We start from the raw sequence: 24,856 nt of genomic DNA on the forward strand, positions 1-24,856 counted from the left end.
CTTTCACAAATTCATTTTCTAAGAAACGTTTCTCAAACATTACGTTTATTTCTGGGTTGCACAGTGGGGTTTTTTTTAATTATTATTATTACTGTGCTCTACCCGGCAAACAAGCTCCAAAAACCATTATCAGTCAGCTGTTGTGTACGAGTAGGCCCAAGCCTGCTGTAAAGTGTCGCCATGGTAACCCTGTCTGCTCCATGTAAGTGCGGCACTTTCCCTGCAGTAGAACTCGGGAGTAAATAAATAATTATTATTCAACTCAAAAACCGCTGAGCTTTGCCTTTCCATACTATGCAATAAATTCAGACTCTAAAGCAGACCTGTGGCTCTCCAGGTGTTGTGAACTACAAGTCCCAGCATGCCCTGCCAGGATATCTGCTGGCAAAGCATGTTGGGGCTTGTAGTTTCACAAAACCCTGGAGAGCCCCAGATTGGTCAGCACTGTTCTATACCTTTCAGCTATGTATCCTAATCATAAACCTTATACCAAATGGCCTTACATACGTGTGACAAGCGTTGTCCAGCGTTAGCAACACGTATGTCACCCGGAATGGCTGAATCGCAATGCATGCATGGTGGCTTGGGGCAATCATCCACATGCATGCCAAGGAGCTAACTGCTCCTTCTCTGTATCCATTTCTGGTTCATTTCCCGCATTGACTACTGTAACCTCCTCTCCACCTTGTCCGCATTCGCTCTATACTCAACGCGGCTGTGAGGCTCCTCTTCTGCCTCGCCCTTCACTGGCTCCCCTTCCCTACAGAATCCTTTTCAAATATGAGGTTTAAGATACATAAATGTAAGGTTATTCATTTAGGGATCAAAAACAAGAACGCAATCTATAAATTAAATGGAATTAATTTAGGAGAATCTATAATGGAAAAGGATCTGGGAGGGCTTGTAGAGAGTAGACAGCAATAGTGCTCAATGTCAAGCAGCAGCTGCAAAGGCAAATAAAGTATTGGCATAAAAAGGGGCATAGATGCAAGGGAAGACAGTGTCATTTTGCCACTGTATAAATCGTTGGTAAGACCTCATCTTGAATATGCAGTACAGTTCTTACCTTCCTACCTTTTTCTGCCTCTTCCCCCTCCCCTGACTCTGCCCCCGTTCCCCCTTCTCTCCCTCTCATCCCTGTGTCTCTCTGTCTGTCTACCCCTCCCCTTAGATTGTACGCTCCCTTGAGCAGGGCCATCTCTCCTCCTGTTTCCTTCACTTCTAACTCTGCTCTCCAGCTACCTTTCCCCCCACCCCTCTGGGGGTCTCCCCGTCATCCGTGCCCTTCCTCTTGGGCTCCAGCGCTTGCTGGTCTTCCCTCCCCCTCTCTCTAGCTGTGCTTTGAGCTTACAGAGTTACTGTGCTTATTGTTTATTGTACCGTGCTGTCCCACCTTGTATTGTACTTGTTTGTCCCTGTACGGCGCTACGGACACTTTGTGGCGCCCTATAAATAAAAATTAATAATAATAATAATAGTTCTGACACCACTCTATAAAAAAAGATAATTTGGAACTAGAAAGGGTTCCGAGAAGGGCGACAAAATTGATAAAGGTTATGGAGTCATTAAGTTATGAGGAAAGGTTAGCCAGTTAACTTTAGAAAAGAGGTATCTAAGAGGAGATATGATTACTATGTACAAATACATTAAGGGTCAATACAGAGAACTTTCATGGGAACTTTTTACCCCAAGGACCATACACAGGACACGTGGTCATCCCCTAAGGTTAGAGGAGAGGAAGTTTCACAACCAGCAAAGGAAGGGGTTCTTTACAGTAAGGGCAGGCAAGATATGGAATTCACTGCCAGGGAAGGTTGTGATGGCAGATTCAATAGATACGTTTAAGAAAGGGTTAGACAATTTTTTTGCGGAAAAGTGTATCCAGGGATACGGCCGTTAATTAAAATGAAGGATAGTTGTGGGTATAGGGAAAAAATAGGACTGAAATATTGGGTCTGGGGGGATTTTTACAATAGAAACAGATTGGAGGTTGCTTACTCTGGATCAATTTCAAATATAAAAGTGAGGGATGGATCGCAGGAGATCCAAAATAGGTTGAACTTGATGGACTGGTGTCTTTTTTCAACCTCATTAACTATGAAACTCCTCACCCTCACCCACCAGACCCTCTCCCACTCTACTGCCCCTTACATCCCTAACCACCTCTCCATTCCGTGGCCTGCGGTTGGCCAATGACAGTCGCCTCTCCTCCACCCTGATCACTTCATTCCACTCCAGAATCCAAGACTTCTCCCAGACTGAGCCCCTCTTCATTGGAACGACCTCCCACGCTCTATCCGACTGTCCCCTAATTTATGCACCTTCAAACGGGCACTCAAAACTCTGTTCCTCAAAGCCTACCAGCCATCCACCTAACCTTCTATACATACCGGAATACCCCACCCTCTCTTATACCCCCCCACCCTTGCGATTGATCCCCTCCTCTGACTCCCTTTATGCCTCCTGTCTGTCTGCCCACCCTTTAGGATGTAAGCTCTTATGAGCAGGGCCCTCTTCCCTCCTGTCTCCCTACCCATTAGCTCTGCTCCTACTTCACTATACAAGCTGTGTTTGGAGTGTAAGTCCTGGTAGTATTTGTTTAATGTTCGGTACTGTTTTATCCTGTATGGTTCACGGTCTGTTTCTGTACAGCGCTGTGGAAATTCTGTGACACCCTATAAACAAAAGCGAATAATTATGATTATAATAATTATAATAAGTTATTTTTTGTGCACCATAGGAATGGATTTTTGTCCATGTATAGAATTCATTTCAGAACCCACTATCAAATGAATTAAACTGATCAAATGAAATCAGAAGCTTGAATATGGACTGTTATATGCCGCCGTACCTGCTCACTCTCCTGCTATGTCCAGAGACTCCCGATTGCTGGGTAGGTCTCCCGGACGATCAAACCATTCTCCTACATCCTCCCCACTTCCCAGTAAAATGAGCTCAATGGGGGCCTCCTTCGTGTAATTTTACCCCCTCTCCAATTTAATGTCACAAATGCGCCACGAGGGGTGGGCCAAAATGCAAATATTCCATACTTTTGCTGCCAGCTGTCCGGGATGGGGCTCCATCTTGGGGGTGTGGCCACGCGAATCGCGCCATTGGGCCATGGCCCCTGTCAATCTTTGCCCATTTCAGCCTATCGGTGGGTGGGGGCGGGTTAGGATGACGCGCTTAGCCTCGCCCCCACCCGCTTCACAAACGAGGTGAGCTGGACCCGATGTTTGTCCTGCTCTCCCGGTTGTCCAGGAGAACTCCCAAAAATTCAGGATACTCCCGGACATTCCGGGAGAGTAGGCAACTATGAAATACTCATCATGCCACCCTCCGTAATCGCATCTCACTTCCCCTCTGGGATCTCATAGACCAATTAATTGGATGTTAATACATATAACCCCAATATTTAAGTGCACAGCTTTACACACACACACACACACACACACATTATAGAATCGACCCTTTAACTTCTTTGATAATTCTCATTTGCAGACGGCAGGAGCAGAAATGAGCAATAAAGTACGTAATCAGGGCAGAAGCACAGGGACGTAAAAGTGATTTGTGTGGTAAATAGAACAGCGAGGACCCAGGGACCAGGGGAAGTTTGTACAATAAATTGGATCACTTAATAGCTTTGGGATTCAGTTAAAATATTGAAAGGATGACGCTCCCCCCCGGGTATGTTCCATCCCCACACCCAGGAAATTAAATGCGCACGTGAATTCTGTTTGCTGAGCCAGTATTATATTGTTTTACAGCAAGTCAGACAAAACAGAACGACCTCACTGGATAGAATATAGTAACATAACAATAATAAGACTTTCCTGCAGCGATTTGTGGACCTAGCGATGTCCAATTGGGAGCGTATCTGGATGGACGAAACAGGGTGTTGTCTATAGTGTCTCGACTGTTTCATCGGAATTATTGGATGTTGGTTTCTTAGCTTATAGAGCCATCCAATATATGTTCCTATTGCAATATAACCTTGTAGTCTCTATTTTGGGAAAAGCACACCTGTACGCAATCTGAGCAGTTTCTCAATTTGCAGAACTACTATACACAACCAACAACTAGAATATGTAACATAGGTACTTCTGCATGAGGACAACAAGGATTTATATAATGGACACAACAATATGGAATGAAAGCAGAGTGGGAGAGGTGACTTGCGGGTACCTACCTCCTGCTGGCACTCTGAGATCCTCTCTGCTATAATTTGGGCAATAAGCACTGAAGAGTTGCTGTGCGCAACAACTAATTTTAATATATAAATGAATAAATCTACAAATAATGAACATTCCGCTGTCAGTCAGCAGGATCTGTAATGTTCCACCTCCATTTTATGCTCTGGGTCCTAATGCTGGGAGACCGACTAGGAGGCACCATCCAACAGCTGTAATAATGAGCTAGGTAAAGAGACATTGATCACGACACAGCCATCCTTGTTGTGACAGATCGCTGCGCACTGTGCAGATTATATCACATCGTTCCCGAGCTCGACGACCTTGTCAGAGCTGTCATTAAAAGACAACACACAGTTTGTGATCACACAAAGAGAAAATTCATTGCAGTTGTAAAGCTTAAGCAAAGTGTATGAAAGGGTTTCCTGTTATAAAGGATTAATATTCATGAGAACGCAGCCTATCGTCTCAGCAGGAGCCAGCGACATCACAGAACGCAGCCCATCGTCCCAGCAGGAGTCAGCGCCATCCCAGAACGCAGCCCATCGTCCCAGCAGGAGCCAGCGCCATCCCAGAACGCAGCCCATCCTCCCAGCAGGAGCCAGCGCCATCCCAGAATGCAGCCCATCGTCCCAGCAGGAGCCAGCGCCATCCCAGAACGCAGCCCATCCTCCCAGCAGGAGCCAGCGACATCACAGAACGCAGCCCATCGTCCCAGCAGGAGTCAGCGCCATCCCAGAACGCAGCCCATCGTCCCAGCAGGAGCCAGCGAAATCCCAGAACGCAGCCCATCGTTCCAGCAGGAGCCAGCGCCACCCCAGAACGCAGCCCATCGTCCCAGCAGGAGCCAGCGAAATCCCAGAACGCAGCCCATCGTCCCAGCAGGAGCCAGCGCCATCCCAGAACGCAGCCCATCGTCCCAGCAGGAGCCAGCGAAATCCCAGAACGCAGCCCATCGTTCCAGCAGGAGCCAGCGCCACCCCAGAACGCAGCCCATCGTCCCAGCAGGAGCCAGCGAAATCCCAGAACGCAGCCCATCGTCCCAGCAGGAGTCAGCGCCATCCCAGAACGCAGCCCATCGTCCCAGCAGGAGCCAGCGAAATCCCAGAACGCAGCCCATCGTTCCAGCAGGAGCCAGCGCCACCCCAGAACGCAGCCCATCGTCCCAGCAGGAGCCAGCGAAATCCCAGAACGCAGCCCATCGTTCCAGCAGGAGCCAGCGCCACCCCAGAACGCAGCCCATCGTCCCAGCAGGAGCCAGCGCCATCCCAGAACGCAGCCCATTGTCCCAGCAGGAGCCAGCGCCATCCCAGAACGCAGCCCATTGTCCCAGCAGGAGCCAGCGCCATCCCAGAACGCAGCCCATCGTCCCAGCAGGAGCCAGCGAAATCCCAGAACGCAGCCCATCGTCTCAGCAGGAGCCAGCGACATCCCAGAACGCAGCCCATCGTTCCAGCGACATCCCAGAATGCAGCCCATTGTCTCAGCAGGAGAAATATATATATATATATATATATATATATATATATATATATATATATATATATATATATATATATATATATCTACACACACACACACACACACACACACACACAAGTGTACACATACATACATACATACATACATACACACACACACACGTATACACACTTAGTTTTACACAAATTTAGATAGTTGAGGTTGAATCAGATATTCTACAAAGAATAAGAAGTTCCCAGGCAGTGATTTCTGGCTACGGTATAACCTGTCACTGGATGATACAACATCAATCGGGAACATGGGGAAGATTCTGACATCCAGGAGAAGCTGCAGCGCTGTGTGTGTGACACAGAGCACACATACTACACACATACTACACACATACTACACACATGCTTACAGAGAATGTGTATGGGAATATACAGCCGTGTTCATAAAGCTGTCATACAGATCACCCGTAATCTATGTACATTTCTGTAAGGTGTAACTGAAGGGAACACAAGACCTATGAGCAGAATATAGTCCTTTATACTTAATAATGAACATATATGTACAGGACAGAACGCCGGGGATATTTTATATCTGCGTACTCTGATAGATAAATTACATCTGTACACGAAGCAGAGCTGATGTTCAGCCCACCAATCCACTACAAAGCCAAGAGGCACACTGTCCCATAGACAGCCATATAAACAGCAGGACAGGAAGTGAAGAGTGTAAAGGAAATTCCCTTCCCCTGTGATTTAGCAAATCTGACATATAAATTACAAATGTGACTGCTTAAGATATGGACACTTCGACGTTTACATGTAGGGCACATGTATGTAAAAGTGACAGGTCATAGAGAGCGCATTTGTCTGCATACAATAAGAACACGCGTGATGCACAGATTCTCAGGCCTCTTAATACAATGTGTCCTGTGACTGCTGAGCGTGTGCAGCGTGTATCTCTATAAACACACGGACTGACTGGAGCTGTTGGCACAGAGCTGCCCTCGGGCCTGTACAGCAGCTGGTAAAGCTATTGCCCTCGCTGCTTCCACATCGCAGCTCAGCCCCCTCACATGAGCCCGTCATTCGCTGTACAGATTGTTGGCACCCATCGCTCTATCTGCGAACAGCTAAAAATACATCAGGCAGACATGAGCTCCTCTGCTGTGATACGAATCTCTACAAATCGCAGGCGGCCATGTTGCGGACTGAACCAATTATTCCTATGGCCTATTCATTCGCTTACAACTAAATGACGTGACTGAGGCAGTTCTTAGTGAATTGATTGCATTTGAAGATTATCCACCTCACAGAATGGCTGTATCCGCCTGTGTGTCTCACAAAGTACCTCAGGGACGTCACAGGGGCATTCCCTTGGATAGTTCATACTTGCCAACTCTCCCTGAATGTCAGGGAGACTCCCTGAAATAAGGGTGATCTCCCTCACTCCCTGAAGAGTCTGGCATTCTCCCTGATGCTGAGCCAGTACTAGACGTGGTTGGCTTCGCCATCTGTGGCATGATGACACAGTTCAGAAATTGTGTCCTATGTCCATGTATTGATGCCTATGGAGGTGGCCATTTTCATGGAGACCAAGGTTTAACCAAAGACTGACAGATAAGACAACATGACTTCAGTAATGGAGACAGAAATGTAAAAGACACTTCAGTCTGTAGAGATTCATTAGCTGCTTTTCTTTAACGCATAGTTGCCTACTCTCCCGGAATGTCCGGGAGACTCCTGCATTTCTGGGAGACCTCCCGGGAGAGCAGGGCAACCTCCCGGTTCTCTGCCCCACAATAGATAAGTGGCGGTGGCCACTGCTGTAATTGGTCAAAATTGTGACAATCATTTAGGGGCGGAGCCAAAATGATGCGATCTGTCAAGCCCTGCCCCCGCACACCCACGTCCCCCGGGATCTCCCTGAAGCCAATGAGGAAAAGTTAGCAAGTATGATTAAGTTACAGCAAGGATGGCACTTGACATTTGTCCTAGTGCCTGAAACATACGCAGTAACTAATAAAGAGAGGGACCACATGGTTACCTTGAATGACTTGATGTGGCTGTAAATAAATAGCATTAACAGATTACAAGCATCCTGCAAAGCAAATACAACCTGTTACATCAAAAAACACACACATAATTACCATACGGGACAGTAATACAAATGGTTTCTCAAATGCGACAGGTCCTAGGAACGATTAAAAAAAAAAAAAAAAAAAAAAAAAAAAAAAGGTGCTTTAGAACTCCCCCTACATATCCCAGTATATAATGTGATCTAGCATTCTACAGATGGAACGGGAACAGGATGCTCCTGAAAATTAGGGGCCGTTGGCGACTCTGCAACAGTCAAACAGAAAGAAAGACAATACAACAAACTAAGTCTTGTTCACACATGCAGCCAAACACAATATAACATTGCTTTATAGGATGTAATTCACACCTCTGACAAGAGGTGAATTGTTACCAAGATAATTCACACAACAGACACTGTCCTTAAGGTTGGTTTACATTGATTTGAATGTAGTAGTAGGTAGACAATAGACTTCATTACATAACAATCACGGTGGAGGATGCAGCAGATAGAGAACATTTAACGCTAGGATGCCACAAAAATCGCAACAGCAGCAAATCTGATATAACCTCAAAAGTCAGAGAAATCTCATCCTGCGGTCACAGAGATGTTTAATCACATCAATATTACACATATCTACCATGCTAAGAGCTGCCTTGCAGAACCCAGCCATCATACTACTATAGGCATTATTCTAGGTTGTAAATAAGGAAAATTACATTACAGGTTAAAGGACAATGATGAAGAGCTGGTGATCTCTGGTGTGTCCTCTGTGCTCATTCCCAGGCTCTTCCGGACCTTCTACAATCACCTATTTATTGCTGTTCAGTCTAGTGAAACTAAACATACAAGGAAAAGCATTGACCTCCAGCGGAGACACAAGAGCATCCATCCTCACCAAACCCTGTCCCATTACACTCTGCTTCTCCCACTACCCAAATCTCATCCCACAGACTGGTGTAATTAGATACTGTCCCTAAGCATTAGAGATAGTCCTTAATGAGATCATTATATATGGTTTAGGGATACTGATCACAGTGGATGCTGATCAGAATATTCTATCCTGCACTGATGAGTCCGAACAAGGACGACACAGGTGGTCTGTAAATGTGGATTTTCTGTGGCTGCACATGTCCCCCCCCCGTCATGCTTTAAAAAAATAACCCATGGTGAAAGCAATTATTTAAAAGGTCGCCATGTGAATTCTATTGTCTTGATTCTCCTTTTTATACCCTAGTACAGCAAGATACTAAACAACCTACCCACCAATTAAATTTTACAGGTAAAACGTCATAAAAAAAAAACCCAAAAAACATATATAAACTGAACAAAAGTTATTATATAACGTTATATGTTATTTATTCATATATTATGAAGTTTAGTGTTGGTCTTTCATACCATTTTTGGGTTTCTGCAGGACCTCCTTTGAACCAAACCTCATGCATTTACATAACAAACAAAAAGGTTACCTAAACAACCAAATCAGCTGTAAAATGTAGAAGTCCACACAGCTCTTACAGGCTAAGACAATGAAACAATACAGAAATTCAGTTTCCACGTGTGTACAATTAAACGCCATCAGGCTTATTCAATCAGGTAACAGAGAAGCTACGTGGAACCGTCTTTAGTTTAAGCAGCCAGCACAATTCTGCCACTACAGGATGAGGAGCTGCGTCCAGCCACTACAGGATAAGGAGCTGCGTCCAGCCACTACAGGATAAGGAGCTGCGTCCAGCCACTACAGGATAAGGAGCTGCGTCCAGCCACTACAGGATGAGGAGCTGCGTCCAGCCACTACAGGATGAGGAGCTGCGTCCAGCCACTACAGGATGAGGAGCTGCGTCCAGCCACTACAGGATGAGGAGCTGCGTCCAGCCACTACAGGATGAGGAGCTGCGTCCAGCCACTACAGGATGAGGAGCTGCGTCCAGCCACTACAGGATGAGGAGCTGCGTCCAGCCACTACAGGATGAGGAGCTGCGTCCAGCCACTACAGGATGAGGAGCTGCGTCCAGCCACTACAGGATGAGGAGCTGCGTCCAGCCACTACAGGATGAGGAGCTGCGTCCAGCCACTACAGGATGAGGAGCTGCGTCCAGCCACTACAGGATGAGGAGCTGCGTCCAGCCACTACAGGATAAGGAGCTGCGTCCAGCCACTACAGGATGAGGACCTGCGTCCGTCTGCTAACGTCCTTTATATGAAGAACGACTACCTTAACGTGAACTTAGCACATTCACTAGGACGCTAATCGCTATAGTCACAAAATGTATTTTGATGCACTTCAGGATATTTCAGCAAGATTCCTTTAAGCAGCATTGGCGAGTTTTCCTGTAAATGACTTTAATGGGGAGCCCAACAGGAAGTGGTTGAACATATGCAAATTCCAGCCCTAAACCAAAAGCCAAGACTGTAAACTATTCTCAGGTTGTAACACAAATTGCAATAGGAATACTGAATATTTCAAGCAGTTGCAAGAGTGTAGCAGCGATACATAATGTAGATGGTCTTGCATGCTGCCACATGACCAGGTAAAGTGCGATTTAATAAACAAAGTCCTTACCGATTGTTGTGGTGAGAAAAGACACCAGCTCCGACTCTTTGCCGTCGTTGTAAAACGCCAGGTGCCAGATTCCGGAATCCAGGTATTGGATGAATCCCGTCTCGTGACTCGACAGAGGGACCACCCCTCTGTGCAGCCTCTGAGGGCCTTCCAAACTCCGGGCCTCCTGAGCCAGCAGGCGTCGTCCATCCAAAAGCTCCACAAAATCAAACTGAAAACACAAACAAATCAAAATGTTATTGGTGGATTTTCAGCATAATTAAGATATGAAGAAATGTATACGTCATGATGCAGTTTTACTTGCTATCTATGTATTATTTGTTATAGTGTACCTGTCTAGTATACTGGTACTGGTTCAGCATACAAAATGGCTACCTCCACCTCATGTAAATAATGAACAATCAAATCTTGCTCCTAGTAAATTGATTGGCAGAGTATTTGTCCAGTTCACAAAATGGTGGCCTCCATTAAAATGGACTAATCAGATCTTGCTCCTACTTATTTGATAGGTTGGATATTGGTTCAGCATACAAAATGGCTGCCTTCACTTTGAGTAAATAATGGACCAATAACATTTTGTTCCTAATGGACTATTTGGCTAAATGTTGGTTCATCTCACAAGATGGCTGCCTCCACCCTGTGTGAACAATGGGCCTGTCAGAGTTGGTTACCTGTGTGTGTGAAGGAGGAAGGCCTCTTCTGCCGTAGATACCGACAAGAGCCGCTTTTCCCAAGGACACGTTGAACTTCAGATGAACAGGGTGGTCTATGAAAACTTGGGACCTCCAGAATATGCCGGGAGGGATCTTCTGTGCCGCTCTCCTGCCGACGTCCAGCTCTCCAGAGTCAATAAAACTGTCGTCAGGGAAATGGTTGCCGAGTTTTGCTACACGGACAAAGGAAACGTATGTTAGCCATAGGCGCGATTACAGAGGATGGTTATGATCTAGGCAACAAATGGTCAATGACAACAGATGACTGATGTAAATGGAACAGATATAGTTACCAGTTAATAGTCATGGACAGTCCCGGCTTTTAAAGATGCGCCCCTGGAAATGTCCCTATTTTTTATAATTACAATAAATCCCTATTTTCCTATGATACATGCAATTCTCACTATCTTCTCTTATTCCCTCAACTTTTTAAATTAACATTTATTGAAGAGGAGAGGAGCGGCGGGGATGGAAGGAGCTGCAACCGCGGCGGTGGCGGGGATGGAAGGAGCAGCACCCGCGGCGGTGGCGGGGATGGAAGGAGCAGCACCCGCGGCAGCAGGGATAGAGGGAGCCGCACTCGCAGCAGCGGGGATGGGAGCAAAGACCCTTTCCTCTGGCTGAGGTGACAGAGGTTGGTTGTCCTACATCTCAGTGCTTGCTGCTAAATGTTCACTGTTAAGATGGTATCAGTTATAAAGGTGCCACAAAACTCTGCAGCACCACACTGAGTATAACGACCATACACAGAAACAGAACAAGGATACACAAGGGTGACGGAGAAGGTGCAGACATGAAACAGAGGGCAGAGGGGACCAAGAGCTCACAAGAGCTTACAATCTAGTGCATATAAACAAACAGGCATTTAGTCAAATGACTAGGTACAGAAAAAAATGGGAGCTCCCTTCCCTCCCAAGAGCTTACACACTGAATGGAGCTGCAGGTTTTAAGAGTGGCTCAAGTTCTCCAAGAGCAGTTGCTGAGATTTCATGGCCAATAAATCATCCCATACACCCCCCCATTCCAAAACAATGACATATGTCTATTAACCGGCCCTGCTATAGAGATCAATCAAACTCTGTACTTATACATTTCATGAGAACACACTGTAGACAAGGGGGGTGCTGTTCCTTTAAGTCACAGTACAGCAAACCTCTCCGGCAACGAAGGGGTTCACAGAGTATAAATAAAAGGACTCCGGGTGACGTCTGATTGAAAAGGAGCAAAACTACAGATTCCCATTTAGATAATGACACAGAAGCAGCCCTTAATGTTGCATTCTAATCAACATTTCTATAATAACCCTCATTTTAATCTTATTTTTAATCTAATTTAATTTGGCTCCCACGTGTTTTCAAGCAAAACATTTATTCACGGTGTGTTTCTTTTCTTTAATCTTACTGAGCTGGTTTTCCTCCGCATCAGCCGGTACAGGGGGGGATAATACCGAAGGGAATTGAACGCAAGAGTTATTTATCTCTGTTCTGTTAAACCAAAAGATCTAAATATCTTTTTTGAACGCTTGGAGTAAAACAGGGTTTGAGTATTGTTTTGTGTTGATCTACCCGTCACTAACGAGACAGGAGGGGGGAGTTTCATTTAAATCCCCAGTGACAGCAGCATATAACTGTGATGTACTCTGTATGTAGCGCCTCATTGATTGTTGACCAAAGGATACATAATGTTTATGGAACAATCAGGACATTTGCAAAAGCACAAATATGAAATATAAACATTAGGTTATAATGTTTTCCTTTTCCAGTGTTCATAAAATAGATTATTTTTTATTTATTTTTTACACTGACACATTTGGACAACTGACATAAATAGATTTGTAAAAATACTTTATTTAACTAGCACCCACATAATCTGCAGTGTTTTGCAAAACAGAGAACCTTATCCAGCGCCTGAACCAGTGGAGCTTACAATCTAATTCCCCTACCACAGGCGTACAAGCACATCAGACACTATTAATCTGCCGGTATGCCAATGGTCCATAGGAGGAAACCACAACATGCAGAGGAAACTCACAGACATGGGAAGAACATACAAACTCTACACAGACGACGCCTTGGTCAGAATGGAATCCCAGACTCCGAGGTGCAGAAGGAACGCCAACTTCTGTGCCGCCCAATTTAGTCTTAAGAAACTTGCACCTTCTTTACCTTCTTCATTTGAATATATGATGACACAAAGGTGCCAATCTGTATGTAACATCCCCACATAGTAGTAATGACATAACATGACAGGTAATCCTATTCTAGTTTTGGGTAAAATACTTAATAGTGTCTTTCCCTTTCTAAAGTAAAATTGCCAACGTGGTCCCGTCGCCCAGCTTTTTCTGTAATGGGGTAGTGATGTCTTCTTGCTCACTGAGCAGTACGACTAGCCAATAATATATTAACCTTCTGCTTAGTGTGCATGAACAAGCTGTACTGTCACTGATGTGGTAACAGGCATTTAGCAAAAGTACATACAATGGCTATATAGTTATGATTAGATCCATGTTTACTTAAAATGCACTTTTTGTCTACACACCGTGGAGGTAGCCATTTTGAAAATGCTGACAGTCAATTATGCTAAATTGATTGTCAGAAAGGTTGCCCATTCTTAGAGCGTGGAATAGCAGCTGTTCCCAACATTAACCTTTCAATTGAACTTATTAAAAAGTACCAAGAGCGTTCCCTTCTCTTGAATTGGATCTGAACCCTACACACAATGGAGGCGGTCGTTTTATGCATTTTCACAGAAAAGCCGCCTATTAATTGACTAGTATCTAGTGACAGAGCCAAGGTGTGAGAAACTTTCTGCCTCACTTATGTTCATACTTGCCAACTCTCCCTGAATGTCCGGGAGACTCCCTGAACTAGGGGTGATCTCCCTCACTCCCTGAAGAGTCTGGCATTCTCCCTGATGCTGAGCCAGTACAAGACATGGTTGGCTTCACCATCTGTGGCATGATGACACAATTCAGAAATTGTGTCCAATGTCCATGTATTGATGCCTATGGAGGTGGCCATTTTCATGGAGACCAAGATTTAATCAAAGACTGACAGGTAAGACAACATGACTTCAGTAATAGAGACAGAAATGTAAAAGACACTTCAGTCTCTAGAGATTCATTAGCTGCTTTTCTTTAACGCATAGTTGCCTACTCTCCCGGAATGTCTGGGAGACTCCCGCATTTCTGGGAGACCTCCCGGGAGAGCAGGGCAATCTCCTGGATCTCGTCCCCGCAGTATAGATAAGTGGTGGGGGGGCTTAATGACGCAAATATTGCGTCATCTTAGCCCCACTCCTGATGTCATTGGCTAAAATTGTGATAATCATTTGGGGGTGGGGCAAAAATGATGCAATTTGTCAAGCCCCGCCCCGCACGCCCATCTCCCCCGGGATCTCCCTGAAGCTAATGAGGAAAAGTTGACAAGTATGTTTATGTTGCTAGTTCTTAGTGAAATAGGCCTAGGACAAATATTGGTTTAGGCAACAAAATGGTTGGGACCGCTCCTAAGATACATTGCTCCCTCTTTATACTGCCGCATTAAAACACAGGCCAAAACGGTCATAGCGAGATCTTTATAACAATCTACGGGGGACCTATATTACTCCCAGTACACTGCACCAGTTACTAACAATGGAGGATTCTTACCGCCTGATGTAAGGGTTATATGACGGTCTTATCAAGTTACCAGAGCCAATTATCAAAACAAAACACTAAACAGTCTCATCCAGGAAGGACTCCAAGTATGGACATGGTTGTGGCTGAAAGATGGAGATGTCACTTCCTATCCACTTGTCCACTGACAAACTTATTTCCTTCAAGCTGGTGACACTAATGCAAACACGTACTCTCCACGCCAAATCTATTCACATTTCTAAGTAAACACAAATGGCACATTGTACATTCCTACTGCAGTAAAGAAAACGCCGGGAGCTCCAACAGCGCAGCGAAGACATTCCGACTTAACAACCACTAGTTCTAATCCGCTCTGATATCATCGAGTCCTACAGACATAGATCCACAGGGAAACTGTACTTGAACATATACTTACACATGAATAGATGCGATCCTGTCACAATGCAAAAGTTAACGTACATTATCATCACAAAGATGGTTTAAAAGAAAATAAATAATTGCTTAAAGCATCCGCGCTTATAGCTGCTTTTCTTTCCCGACATGTTTTATGGTCTGAGTTGCAGTTTAATAAAACAAAATATATATATTACAGAAGGAGACCCATTAATTTTGACAGTCAAATTACTTTTATTTACGAGATCAGGAAATTTGGCGTCTGGTTTGGATTATAAAAAGACCACTGACCAAGCAGGTTAAGCCCACCTGAATATTAAGTGTCAGAAATTACCCCGCACATTTTTTTATTAAACCAGCTGCAATATATTTATGAAAAAAATATATACTGCAACCTTCACCTAACCTCTTCCTTGTGATTGCAGTGTTTCCAGGAGGGTTTGCTTCTAGTGATCTGGCAATATCTAACACATAGTACAGTCCTGTGGCTTGCTAGTAAGCACAAAGATTCATAAAAGTTTTGATGACACCTACATACCAACAACCTTATTATATTCTCCTTCTCTGGCCACAATCTCCTTTCCTTTACCCTCTCTTTCCCCCATGCAGCCCCTCTCCCACCCAAAGTCGCTTAGACGCAACCTCCCATCAACAGCATTGACCCCATCAAGTTTGCGACCTCCCTCAAACCCTTCCTCACTCCCATTTCTTCCCTATCATGCCCCAATGAGGCTGTCTCTCTTAAAAACTCCTCACTCTCTGTTGTCCTTGAATTGCAACCCCAGCCACCCCACATCGTCTCCACCAATCTAACCCTGGCACTTCCCTATTACTAGACCCCTCCAAAACGCCCTCTGAACGCTATTGGAGGAAATTCCCCTGCATTGCTGACTTCAGTCACTTTAAATTCCTCCTTTCCTCCTACTGTTCTGCCCTCTCTCTTGCCAAACATCACTCATTTCCTCCCTGTCCAATAAACCCTAACGCCTCTTTGCTACCATTAATTCTCTACTGTGTCCTCCCCCATCGTCAATCAAGGCTCTTGACTTTGCCACCTACTTCAAGGACAAAATTGACTATATTCTCAATGATATCGGTTATCGCCAAACTCTCCTTCCCCCAACCATCCTATCACTCACTCTGCCACCCTTGGCTCCTACCCTCCTGTAACTGTGCCTGAGATCCTCCCTCTTCTCTCCTCTGCTTCCTCTACAACCTGTCCTCTTGACCCTGTCCCCTCCAAGATCCTCTACTCTGCTCTGCTCCCTTTGCTCCCAATGCCTGTTGCCACCTTGCTCACATCATTAAGCTCTCTTCCCTCAGCCTTCAAGCATGCTCTCATCTCCCCTATTCTCAAGAAACCTTCCCTTGTCCCAATCGTTCCATATCTCTGTTTCCCATTGCTTCTTAATTTCTTGAACGGCTTGTCTTCAAAATGTCTGACCCACTTTCTTTCTTCTTGACCCTCTCCAGTCTGACTTTTTTTCACCTTCACTCAACTGAAACTGCCCTCGCCAAAGAAACAAACGACTCGCTCTCAGCAAAGTTCACAAGTCACTTCTCCCTTCTCGCACTACATAGCTCTCTGCTGCTTTTGACACAGTCAATCATTCTCTCCTCCTTACCACCCTTCACTCCCTAGGTCTTTGCAAAACAGCTCTCTCCTAGTTTATCACCTACCTCTCTGGTCGCTCTTTTTTTCAGCTTCCAACCCTCCCCCCCCCTTATTCCTCATTCTATTGAAGTCACCCGAGCCTCTGTCCTTGGCCCTCTGCTCTCCTCTCTCTACACCACCTCTCTCAATGAACTTATTCAATGATACCACCTCTATGCTGATGACACCCAAATCTATGTTTCCTCTCCTGATCTTTCTCATGCCTTCCTAACACAGGTTTCTAGCTGTCTTTCGGCTGTAAATACCTGGATATCATAGCGCTTCCTCCAATTCAATCAATGTTACCTGCTTCTGTATCTGGTGCTACAGAATCTGTGGCGCCTTATAAATAAATAATATTATAGTGTCTTCATAATCTAAGTGATATAACTCTGGGCTGGGTTTACAATAAGGCATTGCGAGTCGGTACATAGGAGCACGATCGCTACAAGCACGCATGAAAGGAGTGCTAAACTGCCTATTACAACATGGGATAAGAATTTGACCCTGCTTGAAAAGCATGCGTCTCCTGCAAAAGAATATAAGTCACTATTGGTTCTACAGTCTTTGTTTTTAAACAGAAAACCCCGTATATGAGAAGCTCAGCAGCTTTCTTATGGATTCCAAACTTAATATATTCATTAAAGGAATCTATTGCCCAACGGCGCATCCTGACGCACTGGGATGAGCCGCTCTGGAAGTCATTGGCACTACGTGTCTAGAAGTCCAGGGCACACACTGAGTTGTGTCATGATCGTTCCAGAAGTGTGCTGTTACTTCTCGTGTTTTGACCCTGTCCGACTCCTCATTTTGCCTATTTCATTCCTACACTGACTTTGGCTTTGAATTATTCTCCTATTTCGGCACTATCTCTGCCTAACTGTTGCTGACCTTGTCTTTGGATACGGATTTGGTGCTGTATCTCACCTTGCCTTCTGTGTCTCTGAATCTGGATCCTGGTTTATCTCTGTGGTTTCTGAGTTCTGATGCTAAATATATCCCTTTATGTTACAACCACTGACACGTGCATATATATACACTCAGGGAAATTCTGGCAATGCATGGACCGATCCAGCCACTAGGACCATGCAATAAATATCAAGATACTTTTTAAATATGCCACAACTGGGTGGCCAAACACTGGTCGACGGTCTATGCACAGGTGCTTGTTGGTGTAGAAAGCAGCAGTAGAGTACAAATTGGATCCCTTTTGGGCACTGCAGTTTGCCGATACTATAGAGCGCACAGCCAGCACCAGTTATGGCAGGCACTGAATGCATGAAAGGATAGTTTAGCAGCAGATAGGTAAGAAGTTCTGGAGGTTAAGTAGGAATTATCTGGGCTGCAGTTGGAACAGGGATTGGCTAGTTGCAAGCTATGGATGAGAGTATTTATCCTAACACAAGAAGGACAGCGGATTCAATGTCCATCGATGAACTGCTGGCTTCTGAGTTGCCGATTGCGTATTGACCGCTCTAGCTGATAAAATTACTTAATTCATTAGTTTGGCGGCTACATTCTATGACGCGGCAGTCGCCTATTCAAATTAATTAATTGAAATTTAAAATAATAAAAAAAGATTGTTATTTGATTTTTTTAAGTGTTTTTTACATTTTATATTGAAACGGACTATCGCATTTATTAACAACGGCCCAGACAATATGCTCTTGTGTATATTACATTATTATATTGTGGTATATGCGACATTTCCTCCTAACACTATGAAGCCATATCTCCTGGATATTGTGGAGCGTAAGTATACACGCGCACATGCCTGACGCAAATGCTACTTTTCTCAGCTGGACATCATGAGATACGTCAACAAATACATGTGTATGCTTTTTTTTGGAGCACGCATCTCTTCCCAACTATGTTCTTTGCGCGAACATGCGTCCCATAGTGTGTAATCCTGGTCAGCAAATCCCACAAACATATTTGTGCATGTTATGCCATACATGTCTTTTACATCCTCCCTGCAACATAGACCATGGCAAGGTTCATATAACAAACATTCAACAACGGAGAGGATGAGGATTGCAGGAAACACTTGTTGATCATGTTCTAAAATTTGTAGCAACAAGTTTACAGAAAACAAACAGCACAATCTCCGTATTCCGTAAAAGCCCCCGGGGGTAACAGATCTGCTGGCTCTGTATAATGTCCACATTGTTGGCTTCTATAACAAACATAGGACGGGATCAGTATTTCCTACCCAATTAAGCAATTTGTAGCTTTAGAGGACCTAAATTGTAATCACGACCTGGATTTCTCCAACATTTCGAGCTGGTTTGGTAAATGAAACAGAGATGTCCGTTGGTCCCGGCATGTGAAAAATAACAGCTGGCAAACATCATCCAACGTAGACTGATGAATTGGGACAGATCGATGGGTTAAAGCACAATGAGCAATTAGACTGCACAAAAAAAAGATCATCCTGGGAATACATCAAGAGGTTCATACGTGAACCCTGGGGTTATTTTTTGTTTTGTTTTTTTCTTATTTCCAGAACTGAAGTGATCCAGACATTCGTTAATTGTTCCGTATCTGCTGCTACAGCTGGTGGAACCCGTCACATGGTCAATATAAAGTCTGTTTTACGGCAGAAAAGTCAACTTCACTGAACCATGATTTTCCCATCAGAAACTACTATTTGGCATCGCAGTAGTTTATATTGATTTTATATATATATATATATATATATATATATATATATATATATATATATATATATATATATATATATATATATATATATATATATATATATATATATATATATATATATATATATACATACACACACATATACTATTTTTCCTGAAAGAGTACTACATGTTTTGGGGCCTATTTCAGAATGACCAACATTTTGACCCATTAAGTATCATCAGTCATCGCAACGATGACAGATGACTTTTTCAGGGCAATTTACCACTGTCATGCCGCTACAGCACATCCGAGAGGTGGCTGCCCTGGCGATGACTTTTTGACCGGAGGAGTCTTTACGTGCGACCTAGGGTCGTGTATGTACAGATGCCGTTTGCGTAAAACGGCGCAGGAGAGCAGCAACGCTGCCTGAGAGGGATCTGAAGATCCTTCTTCTGCAATGCTCTCCCCATAGGACCTAAGCTTTTCGGAGCTTGATAAAATTGCCCAGCCCACAGTCCCCACCGAGTATTATGGGGGACTGAGGTTTACTGCAGTTATTTGCCTAATGCAGGAGATATTACTGATATTGACATAATTCTGTGGGAGAATGGGCGTTGTCAATTATTTAATATCAGGTAGGTCATTTGGAAGGAGCTGGCATTGAACAAGTACAGTTTACATTGGAGTAGGGACATAGCTGTAATATTCGGAAAATGTCTATCTTATCACCTATCAACAATGTGCAGGAACAGTGGTGAATTCTAAGATCACTTTAGGGTAAGTAATCCATTACTGGAATGGTATGGGGCCCCATTTAATCTTGGGGTGTAAGTATGACCTTGTCAAGAGGAGAAAGACTTGCTGTACATTCCAATGGACCTTGCGTATTAATATATTTGGGTTGAAGGGCTTAGCATGTGTTATCATGAAAATATTAAGTAAAAAAAGTGATTGGGGTAGAATTACAAGTGAACAGTCAATGGCCACCACCATAGTACAGTTACATAATCCTAAAATTAATTGACTAAAAATATACTGCTGCTGTAATGACATATTGATGATAAAAACAAACGCAAATTGGTAATCTATAAAAATATAATTACTCTTTTTGCTGGTTTGACTCAGTATATTGAAATAATTATATTACCCAAAATATTATACATCTTATACATAATACAGACTCTTCCCATCCATCCTCCTAAAGCTTTCCTGAGAGAGTGTAAATACACGTTTCTTAAATGAACGTAGGCTCACTAAATCATGGACTTCCATTGAGATAATGGAAACTCCTTTTCAGTTGAAATCTCGGCCGTGATTGGATAAATGAAGAGGTCAGACAACGTTAACGCTATCGCTGGTCAACCAATGATTTTTGGCCAGGATTAGATGAAGCATATTGTAGTTAGAAAACCATATAGAGCATGTTCTATCTAATAACAATCTGACAACCTTAGAAGAAAGTACAGCCAAGTTTGGACAACACAACACAAATTTTTAGATTCGTAAACAAATCCAGCATCAGATTTGCTCTATACAACTCCACTCGTGGTGACTTGAGAGCGTTAAATTGGATGGAACATAAAACATTAATTTATGGATTCCTTGTTACATGCCCTCATTCACAATTCTACAGATACGATCCCAACAAATCATTTGCCTTCATCTACGGCTTCCACATGGGAACGAGAACTAGGAGTTGAGGTTGACGGTGCTTCATTGGTGTAAAATTTTTAAACATATTCACTCACATCCAGCTAATTCGAACCCAAACCCAAAAACACATTATAAACTAATTTCAAGATGGTGGCGGTCTCCTATAGTATTGAATAAATATTATAGTTTTGGAAAAGACATGCGTAGTGATAAACTTCTGTTAAATTTCCTATTTCAGGTTTGTGGATGATGTTAATGGCATTCCGTTTACAGGGCAGTCTACCAATCGCATGTATGTTATAATTTCAACCCTCTACAGCGATTTCTAGACAATAAAATAATCGGATATTATTCTTGCTAGATGCCGATAGAAGTTTAATTCTGAAACTCTTTCTCCTACCTAAACATTAGATTGCATTATGTGAAGAGCTCTGTTAAGTTGAAAGAATACATTCGTCATCTCATAACAAGACTGATCAACATACATTGATATGGTCAAAGTGCTCTAATTACTATTTACATGCAATCCAAGCACGAGCTAATCCTGCTGTATTACCTGAGCAACGTCCGAACTTCGTCCTAGGCAATTAGCGCCTTACCTTATCTAATGCACCAACTTGACGTAACGAAGTGTAGGGTACGTAAAATGTAAATTACTGTATGGTTTCCGGTTCTATTGCTTATTGAATAGAGTACCGGGAGACACGTTCGGTTGACCTTACACTTTCTAATCTGCTTAATTCCTCTTTGCTTTCTACCCACTTCCCTTCCCCTGTAATTGTTTCTGAAAATTAAGATGCAAGTTTATACTGTGTTTTTGTAGGTCCTGGTATTTGTATTCCTGTTTAAAATGTCTTTAAAATAAATAATTGTAAATAAAAAGATAATATCAAAATAGTCTGAAAAATAATAAAGGAACAATAAAATATAAAAACACAAAAAAGTCAAACAGGGAAAGACAACATAATGGGAAGGCTAGAATGGGTTAATTTATGCGATTAAATTGTAATGTTGGAACAATGAAAGTACTGGGAGATGTGGCATAGAACACAGCTGGATGTATGTATGTATGATGTATGTAATGTGCACACAGCAGGCGTGATGAGGCATGTGACACTGAACGCACGAGGAACTCACAACACGGATAACACACCATACCTTCGCCGGATCCTTTGCCTTTCCTCTCAGGTAACTCTAACCCTGTCCCCCCTGAAGGGTACAAGGTGACGTCCATTGGCAAAGGCCAACTGGTGGCTCTGTCCTCTGTGATCTCATACATCTGCCCGTCCGTCGGCTGGAGGTGCCAGTTTAGGCCAAACAGGTGCATGGCTGTGGTGAGCAATAAGAAGAGTCACGTATTTCAGTCGGGTACGAGATTTCCCCCCTCAAAACACCCAACAAGTCTCTCACGGACCTCAACCAATGCTACAATATCTGAACAAACATCAAACCACACAACACCCACTAGTTTCTGTGTAGCTGCGAAAGATGTGTGCGCTCTATAAAACATATTATTCGGTTAACTTTTATTTCATGGGCATTTGAACACCTGGAGTGCGGTTCGTGAACTCAAACCTACAAAAATATTTAATGACAGGCGTAGACGCCACACAAGTACGCAGTAACCAATATAATTAGTGGCACCGTGGTATGAAGGGACTTTCCAGAAGTTTATTAAATCTTCTTTCCAGAACAGCCCTTTGGTGGGGGTCCTCCATCATTCACTGTCCTTATAATGGTCCTGGCACCCTCTGCGTGGCTGAAGGTGACCGGCGGAGCTGCTGGCTATATAGGGCAGATGGCAGGGACCCCCACCAAAGTACTGCGATTAGGGGAGGGAAGAGAATAAGGAAGTTCTTTAATAAAGTGCAAAACCCCTTTAAAAAGTGTAGCATCACCTGCCTGCCATAGAAGCAGCCATTTTGTGAGTCCATCAGTTTACCGGGAACTAGACGTTACTGAGCCATGAGGCAAAGTGCCTCCTGCCTCAATTATGTCACTAGTTACCAGTGACCCTTTAAATCTAACAATCCATCTGTTCAGGAATATTTCCTACATAATACATGTACTTGGCTGTATACCACAAATGATTGATTATTGGTTGATCCGGAATAACTGCAAGCTACAACATGACTTATTGTAGACACAGTATCCTACACCTTGGAGGACCAGATTCCCTAATGTAATATATAATATAGTATGTCCTAGAAGAACTGGACAGATCTCTTCTAAGTGTGGTCACTGGAAGCTCTCTTACAGGTCAAATGTCAGAAACGGTGGCACTACCAGCGCTGAGGTTTTTTTTAGTAGGGGACTAGATAACATTAAAATGCAACATTTTATACACATATACCATAAATACATTACATCTCAAAAATGCAAAAAAAAAAAGCAAAATATATAAGATTAAAACATATCTGATCAATGGATGCATCGGACCGATTATTTAACTTCATTAATAACACAATTACAAAACGTCATGAGAGTGTTATGGTAGAACACATGAGTAAAATGCAAAATATGACCTTGCAAGAAGGGGCAGTAATTATCTCTGGGAAAGTATAAGAACTAACACTCCCATATCTGTGCACAGGTTATTTTTTATTTATTTTTTAATACACTTCAATAAAATCAAATTATTTAGAAAAAATAAATAAAATCGGCACTACAATACACACAAGGGGCTAGATTTACTAAGCTGCGGGTTTGAAAAAGTGGGGATGTTGCCTATAGCAACCAATCAGATTCTAGCTGTCATTTTGTAGAATGTACTAAATAAATGAAAGCTAGAATCTGATTGGTTGCTATAGGCAACATCCCCACTTTTTCAAACCCGCAGCTTAGTAAATCTAGCCCAAGGCCACCATTGGCTACGGCTGCAGCGACACACAACGGTCTTACTAGTAGACCACTCTGTCTGTCACTTTATTAACTTCCTGCATGATGATGTCCAAATTGTAGGATGCTATACAGGAAGGAAGGGGGAGAAGAACACCTGGGGGGGTATTCAATTGTCAGCGAGTTGTTTTTTTGACCGCGTGAAGTCATTTTAACGCTGTGTTTTTTTTTATCATTGTTGGGTTAACTTCACCCGCAATTCAATTCCATTTTTAACTCTCAAGTTTTTTTGCATGAAGCGGTCCTCTCGCGCTCCAGTAGAAGGTCTATTACAAGTATAGGGTGTGCGAGAGGCAGCCGCGTTAAAAGCTATTCAATTGTTTTTTTAACGCGGCGGGTAAAACAGGAAAATATCCTGTTTTATCTCGCACCTCCTTGGGGTGTGTTAAAAATAAAAAACCTCTGAAAAGTATTAGAAATTATGTAATAATGTTGAAAAAAAAGTTAAAAAAAAACTTATGTTTATCACTAATGCCTAACATGTAAAAGTTGATTTTCTTGTGAAAAAATAATGAATTAAAATAAACATAAAAAAAAAATAAAAATAAAAAAAAATCACTAAATAATTATATTTATGTATGTTTTTGGTACAAATATGAATGTCGTAATGTGTTTTGACATGGTATAGATGATTCTACGGTAAAAAATAGTTCAATTAAAAAATATGCTAAAGAAAGTACTGTAATGTAGATATTATCAATGTGTAATGCAATCTAATGTATGGAAATGTATGCAAAACCTTTTTCTTGTGTTATACATGAATGCGCTAAAACTCCCCTAAAAACTCGCAAACACAATGTTTAACGCGCGGGGGCAGCGCTCCCTCTTATTCATTTGAATTGCGCTAACTAAAAATGGTCGCTATTGCAGTTAAAAACCCGCGGGAGATTTTTTTTTTTTTTGTTATGCTGGGGGAAAAAAAAAAAAAAAATTGCGGACAATTGAATACCCCCCCATAGAAAT

General features: G+C 43.1%; 1 protein-coding gene across 9 annotated transcripts in view; it reads right to left on the reverse strand.

Annotated features, from left to right (window-relative positions):
- TENM4 (teneurin transmembrane protein 4) overlaps nt 1–24,856 on the reverse strand; it is a 1,040,112-nt gene that overhangs the window by 101,759 nt on the left and 913,497 nt on the right. For all 9 annotated transcript variants that reach the window (XM_075198626.1, XM_075198625.1, XM_075198627.1 and 6 more), the window contains 3 exons: nt 22,154–22,324; nt 10,971–11,185; nt 10,300–10,510 (listed from right to left, as the gene is read on the reverse strand). In XM_075198626.1, coding sequence (XP_075054727.1) covers nt 10,300–10,510; nt 10,971–11,185; nt 22,154–22,324 — 597 coding nt within the window. The remainder of the gene's footprint in view (nt 1–10,299; nt 10,511–10,970; nt 11,186–22,153; nt 22,325–24,856) is intronic.

Source organism: Mixophyes fleayi, chromosome 2 (assembly GCF_038048845.1).
Source record: "Mixophyes fleayi isolate aMixFle1 chromosome 2, aMixFle1.hap1, whole genome shotgun sequence".
Classification (NCBI taxonomy): domain Eukaryota; kingdom Metazoa; phylum Chordata; class Amphibia; order Anura; family Limnodynastidae; genus Mixophyes; species Mixophyes fleayi.